We start from the raw sequence: 19,883 nt of genomic DNA on the forward strand, positions 1-19,883 counted from the left end.
GCAAGTGTTATATGAATCAGGATGAAATTTTGACTAAAAATCACACTCTTGGTAACCATAAATACATATAGAATCAGAAAGACAGCAACTTATTGATAGTGCCAGAATTCCAAGAGAAAACACAACTTAGTGGTAGTGTTGGTAGTCTGCCAAATATAACAGGAGTCTCTGCACTACTGATACTGGTACAAGTTGGAGACACCCGTGAGTCAAGACAAAACTTAACTGCTCCAAACTAGACTTTTGCATCTGCTCCAACATCCTTTTTTCAATAACAAAATCTAGCAATGGTAAATAAAAGCCTGAGCAATAAGAAATGAAAATATTCAATTAAGCAACATTTTTACCACTGCCTGGTTATTATGCTAGAAGTCTGCCATCACAAAGGGAAGCTGTAACAATAGTATGCAAGTCTAGTTGGACTTATTAGCAATCTGTTACATACCAGAAGCACTCTCCTACTTTTCACACACCAAAACAATCAAATCCACAAAGATGCAAGACACAAAACTAGCCACTGTGAAGAGTGTGCAGCTGTTCTCTCACTCTAGTTTAACTGTGTGATAAAGGAAGACAACTTTACTATTACTGAACAGTGACAGGTAAAATACAATAACTTAAACAACACTGCTTGCTGAGACACTGTCAGGGAGAGCAGATGGGCACTGTTACTCCAATAAAAGTGGCCTCTTCTCAATAGAAAAAAAAAGATGTAGTTAAAGGCAGCTTGGCTGGCCCATCAGCTGAAGAATTTGGCTTATTTCTCTTTGTTTTGCTTTGTTTCTGATTTTGAAGTAAATTTGACTACTGTGAAAAGGATGAATTGGTACTGAATTTTTTTTTTTAAGTTATGTGCATCTGAAATTAGCCAAAGATAGATTGAATTCTAGAGTCATGCTTGACGTCTTGGGTCTGTATTCATACTGTGTTGAATGGATGGGGTCCATTATATTAAAAAGGATGATCTACAGGTTTTGGACAAGACTGTGGTCAAAAACTCAACCTTTCAGGCACAGTCAATCTATTGGAATAGCAGAGCTAACAACCTAATCTCTGCCTCAAACAGGATTTTTTGCACGTTGGGGGTGGCAGCCATTCAAGGCTCTAGAATGGACTATAAGAAGTCAAGAGTACTGAAAGCCTAACCTCTTATTGTCAGCCACCACAAGCCTTATTAGGAGTGGAATATAAATCAAATAAATAAATAACTTCCCATTCAAATGCAAACGGCACTTCAACCTGCTTTCTCTAATACACTGCTGCGCGCACGCACACACACACACACACACACACACGCACACGCACTTACCTGCAAACAAAGTGAAAGCAAAGAAAAGCCAGCCTCACTGCAATTTTTATGCATCTGAAAGCTGTGCTACCAAAACAAAACACTATCATCCATACACAGTTCTTGCCTGGGAACAGGATGAAACCCAAAATAAATCACATGGGAAAGAAGTTTGTGATGTCATTTACTGCACCACTGCAAAGTGCTCAGATGCTACTGTAATGATGGCAGTATAAGATCCCATACAGAACAAAACTAAGTCAGGAGAGGAAAGCTTTCTATTCAGCAGCATTAGGATCAATGGGAACCTGAAGCCTAGAGAATACCTGACAATAAAGCAGGAAACCCTAAAATATACCAAAGAGCAAAGATTTCAAGCACAACTGTACCATTTTCATGAATCACATTTATCTGTATACAACACCCATTTCCTCCCAAAATCAGCTCTCTGAAACTCGGGAGTGTGTCTTAAGCAGGGAAGATAATTTAACTTTGCAAGAACAGAAGCAGGGAGACACTGTGGTCTAATGGCTGCCAAGACAGCTGTGGTTTCTGGCCCAGCAGGCAGAGGGGGTGAAGCCCTGTGTTAACCCTTTCATAGGTGCTACTGGCAGAGCTTTGTAGCTTGTCTCTGAGGCAGAAATGAGCTGGCTCTTGGCAAGTGAGCTGCAGTATGCTGTTTGTTGTATCTTAAATTTTGTGGTATGAAAATAACACTTTATTTTTTACAGAAACTTATATAAAGAACTATTTGCAGTAAAGCAGTAATGGTCTTGCTCTTGCAAGGGTTTGGGGCCTAGCCTTATTGCTGTCTTGCCACACCAGGACGCTCCTGTTGCCTCACTCAAAATGTCTCCTAGGAAGCCACATTCCTATACACGACATATTTCCAGGGGACTTATTCTATATCAAAGTAATCCACAACTCCAGAAAAAAATCTTTTTTTTTTTCCTAAATTCAGCCTTCCAAAAACAAGGTGCCATTCTTATTTGGAGGAGTGTGGTATGTGGGAAAATACAGTCTAGTCTTTTTTTTCTATTCATGCCTTAAATATTATCAGATTCATTATAATAGAGACTGCTCAAAACTAAGTGTTCTTCACTTGCTCTCTAATCTGTTCACGCAGTTCTAAAAGTGCTTATTTTAGACACTATTTAGTATTAAAGGATCTATAACAAGTGCTTCTCAGGAAGGAAAACTAACTTTCCATCCTCTTCTTTGCTTATGCCAAGCATTCCTGAAGACTTCTAAAGATGTGAACCACTGCCACTTCCAGTAGCATAATATAACATAATGGTAGCAATTACAGCAATTGCTTACATGGAAAAAGAGTAATGTATTTTTAAAGGTCTTCAATTCATTATTATAGGTAGAAGTGAGGAAAATCAGTACCATTTCAGTGGACAGATGGCTGATGACAAGTGGTCCATAGTACACAGCTGGAGAACCACTGGCTGAGAAGTTGGACAGTCCTGGACTAAGTGGTTTGGGTTCACATGCCCAGCAGATCACACCAGCAGGGAAGTACAGCAGACAGGCCAAACCAGTGCAAGCCCTAGCGCCTTCCCCATGCCACTCTTGCACAATGCACCCATATGGATCCATCCTCACCTTCCGCTCACCACACTGTACTGACCTGCTGCCTGGAGCAGGGACAGGAAGCGAAAGCCAGAAGGAGCTTGGAGATTCAGGCTGCTATTGTAGCCAGAGCAATGGGAGGGAGTGGTGATGATTGGGTGGGAGCCCAAGGGCTACAATTTAATGCCTTGTGGCCTGCATGTGGTCAGTGGTCCACCAGATGGCCAGCCATAACATAGCAACTTCTATCTTTAGGAAAGTTCTGGGGTTTCTTGGGGAGAAGCCATGGCCAATGTTTTACTCACAACCTGGAGATGCCAAGAACTCTCCTATGGGAGGCTTTGCTAGAGCTTTAGGCCAACTGAGATTATGGTTTCATGACTTTGGACTTTAGATAGCAAAGTACAAATGTTTTTGTGTTAATTCATCTCACACAGGTCTAAAAAAAATTAGGTACCTCTCCCATTTGCTGTTCAATAATTTGATGGGCCAGTTCCTCTATGGTTGCCATGATCTTTAATCACCAGAATTTCCTGTCAAAGAAAGAAGAAGATACTTAACAACTATAACCTTAGTTCTGAAAACATCTAGGTAATACAGAAAATATAGTTTATATAAAAATAAGTTATATGCACTAGCTTGGGGTGAGTCAACTAAAGAATTTAAAGTGTAAAAAAGCGTAAATGTGCTCTGAAAGTGATCCTACATTAGTGGCGCTATATAAGTTCTGTATTTATGTTAAAATCGCATCCATAACATTGTACCCGGCTGAGAAGTAGAGACTTAAGTCCTAAGAGCAGAACTGTATACTCACTATAAGATGTCAAAGGAGAATGTTGCTTTTTGACTATAATAATTACCAATAACACTGATCCAGGGAAGATGTAAATAAAGTTTTCGTAATTGCCAAAAATTGTGTTGAGGCACAAGTTAAAAAAAAAGTTTGACTTGTTCTGCTAAAGTTGTACTGGTCTGGTTGAACAATAAGGAACAATTTAAACTATTTTTGTCAATAACATGAAGAATTTCTTGGAAGTCAGGAAACAGATCAATTTAATTTCACAGTCATAGCATAATTTTAAGAGAAGAAATTTGGCATAGGTTGAGATTAGTTCCCCTCAAATATGAAGTGTGTAATGAATTATAGAATAGACTTTTACAGAGTTTATTTTAAAACATTTTATGTAGTATTACACTTTTGTATCTAAGCTATGTTTGTTTAGACATGTGTCTATATTTTCATCAGGCAAGTATATAAGAGGGATATACGACTGCAATGAAGCTCCATAAATACACACTTAAAATCATAACAGAAAACTGTATTCTAGAGCTATATAAAGGTGCTTAATACTGGTATGGTTATTCTTATACAGAAAGAGGAAGAACCTGGCAGAATAAAAAGCAAGTTTCTAACTGTGTCCAAAAAGTGGATGGTAACAAGTAACTATGCTGGTTTCAAAAAAAACAAACCAAGCCAAGCAAATTCTACTACTACAAAATCTGTAAAAGACTAAACTTAAAATATGTAGGTTATTTCTTTTCTGTCTCTTTGATTCTTACAAAATCTCATCATCTCACACCTGCCATGTCAGAGGCCCTGGAAAGTGCCAAAACAAACAAGTAAAATGATAGAAGTGTTTTATTTTGGAGCTCAATCTGCTCTTAAAATTACCTGGAGTGGCCTTTATGAGTAAAAAGAGAAGTCCAGTCCCTAGCATTATAGTATGCTTAACTGGCACAGAAGGAAAGAGAAACAGCATGGAACAGCACTTCGTTATCCCACCAGAAAATCCAGTAATAAAGAACTTGTTAGCACAAAAGAGAGCAAGAACTAAAGCAAAACATCAGATGTTTAAGTAAAAGAAATTCTCACTCTATAAAGTTCAACAAACAGCACAGCAACAACACTATAGAAGCACGCTACTGTTCAAAAAAGAAACAGTGAAACTGAAACAATTACAAAATATCCTCAACAGCAGAATAGAGCTTTACTTCCTCTCTTATGGGCATGCACACAAACCATGATTTTAGAGGACTGTCTGAAGTAGTATAGACTGATCTATAGATGTTGATTGAGATTATGGAACTGAGTTCAGTGGTAGATAACAACTCTGGCTAGATTTTGTTAATAAATGTCTTTTATTAATACAAAGACAAGGGTTCATTGTCTGAATCCTACTCATAATCTATATATTATTTGATCTGACACCGTGTGACTGAAACACTGAAAGAAACATATTCACTGCAAATGTAAAGGATATTCCCATTAGATTCTATAAATAAATATACTTAAATTGCAGTCAAGCAATTTATTTAAAATCAAGCTTTTGCCTTCAAGTAACTGACATAACTTTGCTACTGTAGCAAAACAAAAAAACCCAAAACATAAAAAACTGACCCAATTTGATTTTTTTTCCCTAGAAGATCATTCATTTCCTTCTCCTTTCTTTATGGTTAATGGTCTTTCTGCAAGAGAGAAGCTGTGCAAAATTTTAAACTTATTAGAAATAAAATTCTGTCAAATGCACAGAACAAACAAACAGAAACCCATTTCAAGGTATAATCACCTCAAGGGTAACTTGCTTGAAAAAGGAACAAAACTTTTGAAGCAGGTTAACCTGCAAATTAATTGTTCCCTTTAAATAGCTGAGTGTGCTTTCACATGCCTTAGTATAAGGCCTCTTACATGGATATTTTCCAGTAGGCATAAAATAAAAGATCACATAATTTTAAGCAATAGTTTTATTTCACTGAATTTCTATTTTAACAAGCAATATACATGAGAAGCTCATGCTAAGGAGTTCAGAGAGATTTTCCCCATCAGATAACTTGGTACAAGAAGATATTTTTTCTGAAGATAATTTTTTTATTTAATGTATAACAGGAAACCGGCTCCAGTCCGTTCCAAGTGATGAACGCCAGCAGGACGGGGTCAGAGAACAAACTTACCCTACAAGGACTGGTGGGGTTACAAGGTCACCACAGTGGCCAGAGAAGGGGTCCATATGCAGTCCATGGAGAGGAAGCAAAATCCTGGCTGCACACTGTCACATGCATAGGGAGTAAGCCCTCAGGCTAGAAAAAGGAGACACAGACATCTCCTGGAGAGGGGAACACATAGCAGGCTTCGAGTGCCATGCACACTACATGGAGACATGAAGCTGGAACTTCCAGCAGCAACCTGGGGACATGGCAGCATTGCCTGTTAAGCTGAGGAGACGGGACTTGGACCAGTGAGTGAGACCTGGCGAGTGAAGAGGAACTCGACCAGTGGAAGGGAAAATGCAGCTCCCAGGGAGGTAATGCATTAAGGGTGAGTGATTCCAGATAGCTGAAGAACTGATGGAATGATCCTGCAAGTTTGGAGCATTATTTATCCGTTAGAAGAAGAGAAAATTAATTGAGTTTGTAAAATGTCCTGAGACCGATGAGTCTGGGGATAACTATTTTATCTTCTATGAATTATGGGAGACTGTTGAATTCATTGGTAATTAATTGATCTTCTATGGCATTATGAAACGAAGCAGCTAGAGGCAGGCCTACCTGACTAGACCAGGAACTAACTTAGGTACATCAGGTAAGGCTTGATGAGCTAATTGTGGCCAGCCCTGAAGGGAGAATTAGCCTGGACATGCCCAACTGGGAACTCAGTGGAAGTGCCTACTGAGTCCATGGAGAGGTGGGTGACTGGATAGTTCACTAGGCAGCAAAGGGGACTTCAAGTCTTGTTTATCCAGAGATGTCCAGTGGCCCTGCAACTGAACGATAGGGCTAATGAATTAAGGTGCTCGCCTTTCCAGGTACAAAAGGGAAGACACCTAACTGAAAACCCATAAAAGTTGGATATGTAATTTTGTAGAACATGGGAATGGGTGTATCCTGGACAGTGGACCCAGGGGAAATCACTGTCTGAAAGGCGACAGGAGCCCAGAGTTAAAGCCACAGATCTTGGCCCCAGTTGGGAGCTGTAAAGAGCAGGGGTTAGGGGGAGAGGAGCCCCCTGAGCTAGCAAAAAAAGAAGGTGGTGATGGAGGAGACCCAGTAGATCCGGAAAAGAGAAGCTTTTCCTCTATTTCAGGATCATTATCTTTTGCATCATCGCTATTCTTTTTCCTAAAGAAATTCAGGTAGTGCCAGCGCTATTATTTCTCTATCAGAAAGACTATGATTACAACCATTCCTATAACGAAGCCTACTACTTTGGTCATGTTCTTAGCAGGAAAGTTTTTCTTCTAGACTCACTCTCTCATGCTTCTGCAAATCGTTATAGGATTTGACCCTTGATTTATGAAGTACTCTCTTTTGGATCTTGACTTGCCAGGTGAATTTGAATGAGGAAACAGAAAAGAGACAATATACAGCCATGTGCGAAAAAAGCAGAAGGCTCTCCCCTTATACCAGCAAAAAGATGCTGAAGGAGAAGAGTATTCCATTCCCAGAAGGTATGAGGTTCTATAATGAGGACAAAAATAAAGCTTTCCCTTCCAGAGACTGGAGAGGGGGGAAGGAGGAGAAGGGTGAAGCTTCCAATTTACCAGACTCTTACTAGCAGGAAACTGTTATGATAGACTATTTTCAAGTAATAACTATTGACAGGAGCCTGAAAGAATATGTAGCATCCTTCTACCTTCGAATCATTTCAAGACTGATATAGATTTGGACGCTACACCAAGGTCTGACACTTACTCACTCCAGGAACCTCCTTTCTTCCTCAGGTAATATCTGCAATGCACTGCAGTGTACAGTGCAGACAATATTTAGAGTGGTTGATTTGGTCCTTCAACTAGGGGACAAATTTTTCAAGTGCAATCACAAAACAAAATAACAGGTTTTCATTTTGAAAGTATTTTTTGTTCCATGTAGCAATACAAGCTTTGCATACTAAGGTAAATGTACAATGATTAAAAGGAACTTCTATGCATTATTACTCTTCCCAGTGTTCACTAAACAGGTTGACTTTTACTGATTTCTAAGGTAAAAACCACAGGTAGAGTAATTAAATGCTGGTTTGTTTTTACATACTATTTGTTTTCCACAAACAGGATATTTTCCTTATACTAAACCCTTTTTAAAAAAAAACAACAAATAATATCTGTTTTATATTCTTTTATGAAGGAAAAATCTCAGGTTTTCTTCATTAACTAATCTTCATGGGAAATATATATAACAATGCTTTTTATTGCTGTGGTTGACTGCAGGAAGAAAACCATTGTTTCATTTGCCCACTGAATCCTGACCACCATAAACTAGTGGTTATGATGGAGAATGACGTGAAAGTATTGATGGGTTAGGACAGTGATTCTCAACCAGGGCATGATGGCACCCTGGGGTATTATGAGACTCTTCTGAGGGTGCTGCATGGTGCCATGCAGTATTAGCACTGATAGGTATGCAAACACATGATTCAAAAGGAATCCATAGTGTCAACAACAGACCTCTTGTGGTCTTTTTTTACAAGTTCTTTGAAAGAAAAGAATTGTTCTGTTATTTTTCCATAGTCAAAAAAATGAGTGAAAGCTAAGAGCAGGCATTTTCTGAGGGGTGCTGAGTCTGACATTGGCTGCTTTGAGTCTAAAAAAGGTGAGAAGCACTCACTGGTTTAGGGTATATTACTTTGTCTCAGGGTGCATTGATTTAAATCAGGGCAATTTAAATCATGATTTAAATCACCAAAGGGAAAAACCCTGATATAACAATTGATTTAAATCAAGTTTCCTACTGATACTTCTTCACGTATTTCTTATATAATGGCACAAATCTGATCACTAAAACATGTTAATTTACAACTCAAAACACAGCATTTTACAACATCTGTCCTTAAACTTTTCTTTAATTTTCAAATTTTATTAACTCCTATAGAAACGTCATCACAACACTAAACACACGCTGTCCTTAAAACTTCTATAATTAGATTTCATCTTCCCTGCTCCCACTATCATTTTTATTCATAGACTAAAACAGAAATACAAGTTTTCCTGCTTTTTCAACTCCCCGTTGATTTATCAGTTTTGAGTGAATACCAAATTATGAAAATAGTCTCTCTGTGCTTGCAGAGGAAACTACGGTTGTGAAAAGTTGGCTTAGCCACTGAAGGAACTCTGTTTCAAGGTGCCTGGCTAATGACTTCCACCTACTCAGGGGAGTGACTTTGTTCAAAACATCATCAGTAACCATGTACTGTTTAAATGGCTCCCCTCCAGCCCTGAAATTTATTATGACTGGCATAACTGAGGAGTGATTTTGAGATGCCCATGCCATGGCAGCAGCAGCATCTTCAGAAGTTATGCATCTACCTTTATATCTGAGGTTGAGAATGTTTGCAAGAAAATGAGGTAGAGTTAGCACTTGATCCATTCGTTTCTTTATTGCCTGCAGTTTAACTTTCTGGTTAGGTATTTCTTTCTTCGATGTCTCTTGAAGCGCTTTCCAAATTTCGACAGCATCAGCAATGCAACAACAATCTCTTTGAAGTTTGTTTAAGGCTATGGATATAGATTCCAGTATACTGAGCATATCCTCTACATTCCTTTTTAATCCAATGTGAGATACTTTGGATGAGATGCTTCCATCTATTTTATCTATTTTATCACTGTTTTCTTCACAAATCTTTCTGAGAATAGGCCAGTTCTTAATAAATTGTTCCAAACAATCAACCACAGAATTCCATCGAACATCTTGGGGGAGAATTAGTTTGGAACCTCCTACTCTCTTCAGTGAAGATGAAGCAAAATGGTTGTTACAGAAGTATTTTGCAACTTCAACAACATTTTCTTTGATTCCTGGAGAAGTACTTAAGTCTTTGGCTAAAAGATACATTAAATGATCACTGCAGTCATATTATTAAGGAGCATCCTTCCATTTCTTCTTCTAAGTACCTTCTCATCTTTGCCATGTTTGCAGCATTGTCTGTGACAAAACTGTGCATGCAACAGTCGAATTTTTGTTTACAGTTTATAACAGCTTTCACTGCCACTTTTTAAAATATTCTGCTGTGTCGGCATTTCTTGATGTAGCTATTGTTTCTGAAAGATATGCAACCCCATCTTCTGTGGTCACGCAAGCACATATAACTGAATCATTGTGTACATTGATCCACCCATCAAAACTTAAACTGGCAAATTTCCTTCCCCTCGGTATTTCTTGCACACTGCTCAAGTTCTTTCTTATACACTGTATGTAGCAACCCTCCACTGCTGTCTGCTCTACCAGATGGAGTGTAGCCTGGTCATAAGGACTCAACCATGTCAATGAACTGTTTATTGTTAATGTGAAAAGCAGAATTTGTGGCATAAGTGAACTGAGCAATCTTTTCATCTACAGTGTCTTGCTGGTATTTGCTGGTCCTTACTACAAACCCATCCATGGTGGTGGTTTTACTGAATGACTGAAATCTTTTGCTTGTTACTGATACTCTGTTGTCTGAAATACTTTTAGCAGCAGTGCTGCAACTAAATGTACCAACAGATAACTCTGAAGTTGTCACACACAGACAGTCAAAGTCTGTTATGCTTAAACAGGATCCTGAAACAAAAATTATCTTTGAATAGTCATTCTTCTCAGTTCTTCTCACTCTATTATTCAGTTAATCATTTACATTTTTCAGCAAGGATGCAGATCCAATTCTAAATTACGAAAAATGCTAAGACTGACTGCACTTAGAGCACACTTAATTTTGGAGTAAGCCCTGTTGAACTCACTGGCACTTCTGTTTTTTGAGAAAACAAGTGTAGGATGGGGTTCCTTTGGGAAAGCTGAGTTATGCTGAAGTAAAATAGGGAATAGACTTATGGCATCACCATTATGATCTGGGGCCATGATGTTCCAAAATAAGGGGCATGCATTATGTAATATAAAATAAGAAAATGACACCCAGTGGTAACACCTTTCTGTACTGTAAACTTGGGTGACAGATTCTAAACCTAGTTAACTAATTAAACAAGCCGTAAGAATAAGCTAAATTTTTTTTTCTAGCAACATCCAACATAGCAAACAGCTTGGGAATGTACTTGTTAAAACACACTTATACTAAAAGGCACAGAGAGAGTCTTGAAGAACAAGGCATTGCAAAGTGAATTATTTAATTTACTAACCAGTTGATCCACATTGTTCTTCAGACATATCCATATCTTCATCCACATCATTTTCTCCCAATAAGCAGTTTTCATTATGATGTTTCATTGTTGCAACTAAGCTCTGCATCTCCTTCTTGCACTACTTACACTTGACATGTTTTCATTTTTTACCCACAGAAGGAATTTCTTCAAAATATTCTCAGATAGGGTCTCTCTTATACCCAGAAGCCATGACAGTTTTCTGTGGCAAAAGTGTGGGGGAAAGAGGAAGCTGTATGTACTAGTGAATAATGTCTTCCCATTTTTTCCCAGTCCACTCCACTATTCCTTTCTACTCTGCCTCCATCCTTCCCTATATTGTGTCTCTGTCTTTAAGACAGCATCTTAACTAACTCCTGCACCTTGCTTGGCCCAGCTCCACCACCACATAAGCACGGAACAACAATCTTATCCAGCCTGCGTCTTTACATGTGACTTTAGTCTGCTGAGAAACAGAAACTGAAAGCCGAGAACTTTCAAGAAGCAAGAGCTGGTAGTTAGGCTGGACAAACAGACTAGAGCCATTTTCATGAGATGAAAAACTGAAATGCATGCCCATGTTTGACTGGTAGGTAATTCACTGTGTGCAAGTGTGACAGCGCCATTAATTCATTTTTATGAGACTGTAAGTGTAGGTTTAACATGTTTGTGATGAGATTTAACTATAACTGTTATTTTTTAAATGAGAGAAATTTAGTATTTTATTGATGATTAAAAAATAAAAAACACCAATAAATAAAAAAATCCATTTCTTTATTTAAAAAATTTATTTTTATCCACCCTGTTTTGTCTGCATGTGAAAAAACAAAAGCAAATTAGTTTACCCACAGAAACCTGTGTGTATTTTTTCTCTTCAGACGTTCCCTTGGATAAATTATTTGGAAACTGCTGATTTGTTTTGTTTTCTAAAGCAAATCATGAATATTTTCACCATATACATTGTTCAAGAAGTAGACATACAAGGTGAACTGCACACACAAAATAAATCACAACAGGACCTGGATAGCAAACTTTATTCTCCAGAGCAGAGCCACCCAACTTATGGCCAGTGTAAGAGAGATGTGGACCCTGAAGGATAAGCATGAGCTGCACAGGGTCCTGCTGTGTTGCCACTTCCCTGCCCCACTCCTGACACAGCAGCTGGAAGGGGGCGGGGGTAGGGGGGAAAGTGTCCAAACTGTGCCCATGGCAAAGAAGGGAGTTTGTGTGCACTGCAGGTGGGAAATGTGGCCTGCATATGGGGTATTTGCATGTGACAGTGGAGAGCTAAGCTGCCTGTGCTGGGCAGGGGGGAAATGGGGGAGGGGGCAGTTGCATGGTGCACACACCTAGGTGTGGGGAGATGCGCTGGGCTTCCAGGCTGCCTGTGCTATGAAGCTGCCTCCGTAGCATGCACGGCTAGGGGTGAGGAGCCAGCTGCCCAGTGTGCCCCAGCTCTGCATGGACAGCACTGGACAGCCTGGCTTCTGCCTTTCCCAGCAACCCTGTCAATTTTAGCCACACAGGCTAGAGCCAAGGTTGCCTGTTACAGTGGTGCATAGCAGGGCAGGAGTGCTGGGGAAGCCCTGCTCCCCTTCCAGCTGTACATGCCACATGAACAGCATACCCTGCTCCCAGATGTGCTTATCACACAAGTGAAGCCAGGCTGCTTGTGCAGGGTGGGTGGAGGGAGGGGGTGGCCTGCAAGGTATGTGCAGCTCAGAGTCAGGGCAGGGGGCATGCTGCCCTCATGTGGGGAGGGAAGAAGGGGGGGGGGTGCAAAAAGGAAGGAGAATAACTGGACAGCCCATACAGCATACTTTGAGAAAAAGAGGAAGACAGGCAGCCTGTGTTGTGCACGGCACCCACACAGCATGTGGCTCCCAGGTTTGTGGTATGTGCACAGCTTATGCCTGCTGCCTGGAAGTTGGACAGCCCTGCTCTGGAGGATAAATGTGGAGGGGAGGTGTGTGCATGCATGAGTGCAACTGATTACTTTTATCTCCAGCTTAACAACTATTTGATAGGAGTGAACTGATGGAGATTTTCTTGGGCAATACCAATAGCTGATTATTCAAGAGGGATATATCAATCCAATAGCCGATTTACAGGAGCACAGCTGGGTAGTGTACAGAGCAGCTCTTTGCAGGCAAGTGTAGGGAGAGGAAGAGGTGGCGGGGGTGCAGATAGAGGCCCCCACAGTAAGGAAGGCAGTGGGGTGGGGACTGGAGCTGGGGGCACTGCCTACCCAGGGTGGTGAATGGGACCCCAGAGCTGGAATGGGGAACAGGATGGAGATGCAGGTGGGTCATCCAGGGATCAGCGTTCTGGTGCTTAAAAATGGTGGTGGGTGCACTTGAACTAAAGTTCATCAAGTGAGCTTTAGTTAAAGCACCACCTCTATCATTCTGAAGTGTGGGGACACTTTTAGAAGCAAAGTGAGGGCAGAGGCAGGCTGCCTGCTGCAGGCTTGGGGTTCCCCACCCTGTTGCCTTTGCTTCAGTAGCTGTATGCTGGCTGCACCACATCCCCTGGCTGCCCAGCAGTGGGAGGCACAACTTGCTGCCCCCACTGACAACAGATGGGCAGGGGATGCACGGCCAGTGCACAGATCCCAGGGCAAAGGTAGCCGGGCAGAAAGCCCCAAGCCCACAGCGAGCAGCCTGCCTCTGCCTCAAACAGAAATCTGGTGAGAGCACATGACCACCTGCCTCTCCCAGGGGTGTGCAATGACAGGGAGCCACCTTCTTCCACACCCACTCCCCTGCACCTCCTGGACAAGCCATCCACAGCTGTCCCACTCCCTGCCTGGGGTCCCATTCACTGCCCTGGCTGGGCAGTGCCCCTCGCCACAGCCCCTGCCCCACGCCATCCCTCACTGCAGAATCTGTACCACCCACACTTCTTCCCCTCCACAGACTTACCCACAGGGTGCTGCTCTCCATACTGGCTGGCTGTGCTCCTGAGCACATGTATGTATGTGGCTGTGCACATGCATATGGCGTCCAGGGGCTCCAGCCAGAACACATTTTATTTATCGATACATTATCAGCTACACTGGCCAAAAAGGCTGATAACTGATTATTTTAATTTCCCTTTTATCAATGCTGATCCGATATGGCACTGAGATGTAGATGTACTTCTACTATTTAATCATTATTTGAGTCTTGCAGATTCCGTAATTGTGAGTGATATGGATACGGAATAGTTTTAAATATGCAAACATTTATTACTGTTGGGTAAGGCCAAAACACATTTTGAGCAGACGCTTCTTACTTATTCCAAATGGGTTGTGATATGAAATGTGGACAAGTGTTCCTTAAACCTATAAAATGAGATTTTTTGGGACCTAACCTGATGACAAATGCAGGACAGGATGGATGGATAACTACAGTTAATTGTTTCAGGTCACTACTTCAAAAACATTACATCTAAATAAAAAATGAAAAAGATGAGCTGTGTTCCTGACAACTATAAAAGCAGGTGTAGACAAGGAGCGCATAATTATATTCATCTACACACAAAAGTTTGGTTCAAATTTGTGAATTCAGCTTTATGCTAGTAAAAAATTCTACAACAGCCTACAGAGTAGCATTACAGATTCATTGTAATTACAGTACATTTGCTTATAGTATAATTTGCCACTGTGGTTAATTTGATAGTCTTTTAACTTCCTGACAATTATTAATGCCTGATAATGGGTCACTAATGGATAATTTACCATTTTTTGTATTCCCCTTGGACCTTAACCACAATTTACTGCATTAACTTTCATAGCACTCTACTACACAAAAAGTTTGTTTTCTCGATGCGATTACTAAACCTAATTGCCTATAAGACAAAAGAGGTGCAGCAGAATAAAGGGCTCCTGGGATATAGGTTTCCCATTTCCCACGGAAAAAACAAAGTAAACCGCAGAGGCAAACACAGATTTCTTGTTCTGCCAGGCAAACCCGTGGATTTTGCAGTTTTGCAATGAGCTCCCTGCAGGCTGGCAGAGTTCCAGCCTACAGGAAGCTGAGAGGGACCGGGAGGAAGGCAGTGAGACGGGGCACCACATGCATGTACATGCACATAGCCTGAGACAGCCTGAAGAGCAGCTCCAGCAGGTAAGTGGGGAGAGGAGATGGGGATTGAGGCCACTGTAGTAGGGAAGGGAGGGAGCTGGGCAGGTCTGGGCTACCGCCCAGCTGGGTGGTGTTTGGGGCCCAGGGCCACAGTCCATGGCTACAAGGCCCTGGTGGGAAGCAGGACAGGGCCATGGGTGGCTCGTCTAGGGGATGGCTGGCTCCGTGCTCCTGCGCACACTTCTGAGGGGTGGGGGGGGACCAGCACCCCCCAGATCTGTATGCAAGGCAGGCACAGGCTGCAGGATCGGGCAGTGAGAGCAGCAGCATGGGGTTGCACCCCCCAAAGCAGCAGCATGCTTAGATAATGACCACCTGCCTCTCCCAGGGGTGTGCAATGACAGGGAGCCGCATGCATGTGGAGCTTGCAGTGACAAGCAGCTTCTCCATGCGGCCCCACTCTTCCCTGCCATGCCGAGTTGTGCCCGCTGGGTTACAGAGGCCTTGAATGAGGGAAACAGAGTAGGAGCCTGAGCCTCCCCCACGTACAGATCTGTGGGTCACGGGTCCCCCTGCCTGAGCCCACAGCAGGTGGTAGTGGGGGCAAGGGGCTGCAGGCTGAGGTCCATAGACCTGGCAGGGCTGGGGGAGCAGGGGCACCAGCAAAGCTGTGAGGGTTATGGGGGGGCAGGGAGGGAGTGAGAGGCATGAGCAGGGCTGGAAGGGCTATGGGGTGGCCTCTAATTTTAATAATGGATTTTGAGTTTTTTTATTAGAAAATTTGTGATTTTTTTTTTAATAAAGGGAAAAACATCCCTGGTGATAACACTTCTCCACTCCTAGTTCACAGCCATCCTCCATCCCTCCAGACAGATTTTTTGCATTTATATGGAGTCTTCTCTCTGGTATTTAGCTCAGCCTGTGTCTGCCTCTTAGACTTGAGGAAGGACATTTGATGCCCAAAAGCTTGTCCAACAGCTCTTGCACCTAGACAGTTGGCCCAATACACAACATATAAAAAAAAATCCTTGCCTTCCATACATTTCCCAGACCATCATGGCTACAACAACACTCCAACATTACTATACCCATGAGTTTCCATAAATGTAAATTTAAATTATAGATTTGACAGCATGGCTAAAGGAAAACCAGAATAATTTAAATAAAAAGCCATTTCACATGCTTGGTTAATGATATTACTTTCTTTCACTCTTCTTTAAATTACTATCCTTTCCTGCTGCTGTACCAACTTTCTTTCTTAAGTCTCTTCAAATATTTCACATTGTAGTTCTCACCTTAAAAGTCTCGTTCTAATTTTTTATTCCATTTCTCCTCCTGGTCACAATAGTCTTCCCAGTTCTAACAACCTTCTTCTGTTAGTTTTGTCAGCTTAGCTCCTTTTTTCATATCAATAGGGCACTTGACAAGAAAGATTTCTTCAATTACCTCCTTTCACAAGAAAGATTTCTTCAATGCTAATACAGCTGCATAAAGAATCGAGGTGTATTAGTGGTTTTATGGTCACTCAGGGTGGAATAGGATTGTGTTTAACAACTTACCTAGAGCCTGCATTACTACTACTTATGCTTGACAAACTATGTCTTGCATTCAAAAACCTAACTTTATCCCAACTATACAGTTGGTGTAATAAAAGATACCACCCTAAAAAATCCTTGCCTTCTGCATAAGTACCACTTAAGCATCTTATAGGTGGAACAGAATCTAAGCCACAAAAGCTGAAAATTGAGTCGTCAACTCCGCCTGGCTAGTGGCATTTGACTCTGTTACAGCCAGGATAGAGGAACTGAGGGACTGTCTTGTACTGTTAACTTGAGGTGTAATTTCAGTTCTCCCCAATCTGACACTGGTCCACAGATAAAAAACAAAAAAACACTAACTCAAATTAAGCAGCGCTTTAAATTCAAACAGGTTGATTCATTAGAGGGAATGGGGTTAGATCATCTATCCAACCCCCTGCCTGAGACCAGATCATTCCTGTCTGAACCATCCTATACAAACCCATAAATTAACTTCTTAGTAAAACCAGTCAACCCTGACAAAAAAACCCGACAAGCCATAACACCCTAACCTGCCACAGGTAAAGCAAGAGGACCATGGCAACTAATGTCTTGCTTCTCTAAAAGGTTAATACACATTCAAGAGACCACAGGTAGAAGCCATGCCCTCACTACAAAAGCCTCATGGTCCATAGCAATCTGATCATCAAGTAAAACTCCTTCCTGATGCAAATGTGACAACTGGTCTGACCCTGAGCAGAGGGACAAGACTCTCTAGGCAAGAATCTCTAGCTTTAAGTACCAGCACGAGAACTGGCACACCCCAGTCAAAATCCCTAACTTTGGCTGCCACCAATACTCAGTGCCTTGGAGGAAGGCTTAAAGCCTCCCTGTTGTCCATTCCCCCCCGCCCCTATGTAGTATCGGGGGGGGGGGGGGGTGAAATTCCCTCTCAGACCCATGAGGCAACCAGCAAAGCCCAGAAGCATGAAAAATACCCATAGTCAGGGTTACCGTATTTCCAGTTCCAAAAAAAGATGACAGCTGTTGCAGGGAGCAGGAGGGAGGGCAAGTGCCCATCAGTCCAGACTCTCAGCCCCCTGGCGCTGCCAGTGCCCATCACTCCCAAACCCAGTTCCCCACCCCCCCCGGGCAATGCTGGTGCCCCTCACTCCCAACCCACAGCCCCCCATCCCTGCTGGTGCCCCTCAATCCCAACTTGCAGCCCCCTAGTACTACCAGTGCCATGCACTCCAAACCCACAGCCCCCTGCTCCCCACGGCCTTGCCAGAGGGGGCCCCCAGCTGCCCCCATCCTGACTGGGCTGGAGCATGGCAACTGCAGCTCATGCAGACAGCAGTGGAGCGAGTCTGGCCCTGGTGCAGGCTGGAGGGAGGAGGGGAGTCCTGTGGCCAGAGATGACCCAAGCAGGGTGTGGGGTGACAAGCAGCTGGAGGCAGCGAATTCAGCCGGGGGAAGAGGTGCCAAGCACCCGGATCTGAAGCCCATGGGTGGCAGTGCAGAGTCACCGCGGCTGCTCCACTCAGCTCCGTGGGCCCCCCACAAAGCATGGGGCCCAGGCTGCTCATCCCGATTTGTGCCCCCAAATGGCAGCCCTGCTTGTAGCACTCCCTGCCCTAGGCTGGGGCTCCCATACTGTGCCAGGAAGCCTGACCACAACTCCCACCCTCCCCAACCCCTGGGCAGCATCTCCCAGCTGCCCCGCCCCTGTGAGCATGGGCACTGACCCCAGTGCCACCAGCCCAGCCACGCAGCTCCCTGGCCCCCTTGCCCTGCCAGAGGGGCAGACACTTCCCCCAACCCCTGCCACACCCTCAGTACTTAGACACCATACCCCCGTGCTGGCAGGCATCTGCCCCCACCCCAGACAACAGTTCCCAAACCCCTGCCCTCCAGTCCTCAACCCCATAGATTTACCTGCAGCCAGCTGCTGGGGCTGCTCCCACCACCATGCCTGGCTGCATGCTGGCCATGAAACTGTGCATGTGCAGATGCAGGTGGTGCCTCTTGCCTACAAATCGCCCCAAGCAGCTCCTTGCAAGCTGGAACACTACCGGCCGGCAAGGGGAAACCCCTGGTTTCCTCCTTCATAGAGAAAATTTCCATTTTCCCCACAGCAAATGGAAAACCCAGATCCCTGGTAAACAAGGATGCCTCCAAGGCAAACCAGGAAATGCATTTCCACCAGCAAAATCCCAGAGATTTGTTCATGTTTCAAAAAACTCCCTGGAGAGCGATCCAAGGACCCAAAAAGAAGACATGTCAAGGAAAACATGGATGTATGTTAATGCTACTCAGAGTATCACATAGACATATTTGCACCTAAATAGTCTCCAATCCAACCTCATCTTTGAACACTGCCAGTGATGGAGAGTCCACAACTTTCCTAGGCAGCCTTTTGTTGCCTCACTGTTGTAACAAGGAAGAAGTTTAGAGTCTGGACCTACTTTGCTGCAACTTCAAGCCACTGCTCTGCATCTTACTCTCTGCATCAAAAGAGAAAATGTGTTCTCTCTCTTCTTTATGGCAGGCCTTCAAGTATTTGAAGACTGCTATCATGTACCCTCTTGAAAGCACCTTTTCCACAAACTGAACATGCTTAGTCCCTTCAGCCTCTTGTAGGACTTGGTTTCCAAGCCCTTTATCAGCTTTGTTGCCCACCTCTGGACCCTCTCTAACTTCTCCATGTCCTTTTTACAATGTGGAGCCCAAAACCACATGCAGTATTAGATGGGGCCTAAGCAATGCCAAGCAGAGAGGGACTATCACCTCCCACAACTTACCTACTGCATCTTCATCACACTGTATCCATATTGAGTCTGTTTTCTACCAAAACTCCTAGATCCTTCTCCACTGTGTCACCCATTTTGTAGTTGTATTTTTGCTCATTCTTCCTGAGGCGCAGCCACCTTGCATCTGTTGAGACCCCTCTGAATTGCACTCCCATCTTACGACACGTTTGCAATTTTCCCAGTTTCACATCATCTACAAACTTTCTCAGGAAGCTTTCTATGCCAGCATCCAAATAATTACAAACACATTGAACAAAACTGGGTCCAGGACAGACCTGTGTATGACTTCATTAGAATCCTCCTGCCATTTTGAAGCTTGCTGTTGCATGAACTAATAACATAATGGAAATACACTAGCTCCAGTTCCAGTTCTTGTCAGCTGCTACTTTAACCAATCATACTGCTCGTCAAATTACTGTATGGCTGCAATGCAGTTCCTTTTGGGGTACTTTTGCAATATTTACGGTTACAACTAAAGGTCTACTTACATCACAGTTTCACAGTTTTTACAGAAACCACAAAAAAAAAAA

At 42.9% G+C, this 19,883-nt stretch overlaps 1 protein-coding gene across 4 annotated transcripts in view; it reads right to left on the bottom strand.

The window, feature by feature from the left end:
* The window catches only part of NR2C1 (nuclear receptor subfamily 2 group C member 1), a 92,314-nt gene that overhangs the window by 56,909 nt on the left and 15,522 nt on the right, over positions 1–19,883 (bottom strand). For 3 of the 4 annotated variants that reach the window (XM_019545056.1, XM_019545058.1, XM_019545059.1), the window contains exon 3: positions 3,324–3,399. The exons of the other annotated variant lie outside the window; for it this stretch is intronic. In XM_019545056.1, the coding sequence (XP_019400601.1) occupies positions 3,324–3,377 (54 nt within the window). In that variant the 5' untranslated portion in view covers positions 3,378–3,399. The remainder of the gene's footprint in view (positions 1–3,323; positions 3,400–19,883) is intronic. 4 annotated transcript variants of the gene reach the window in all.

This window comes from Crocodylus porosus, unplaced genomic scaffold (genome assembly GCF_001723895.1).
Source record: "Crocodylus porosus isolate Cpor-Errol unplaced genomic scaffold, CroPor_comp1, whole genome shotgun sequence".
NCBI lineage: Eukaryota > Metazoa > Chordata > Crocodylia > Crocodylidae > Crocodylus > Crocodylus porosus.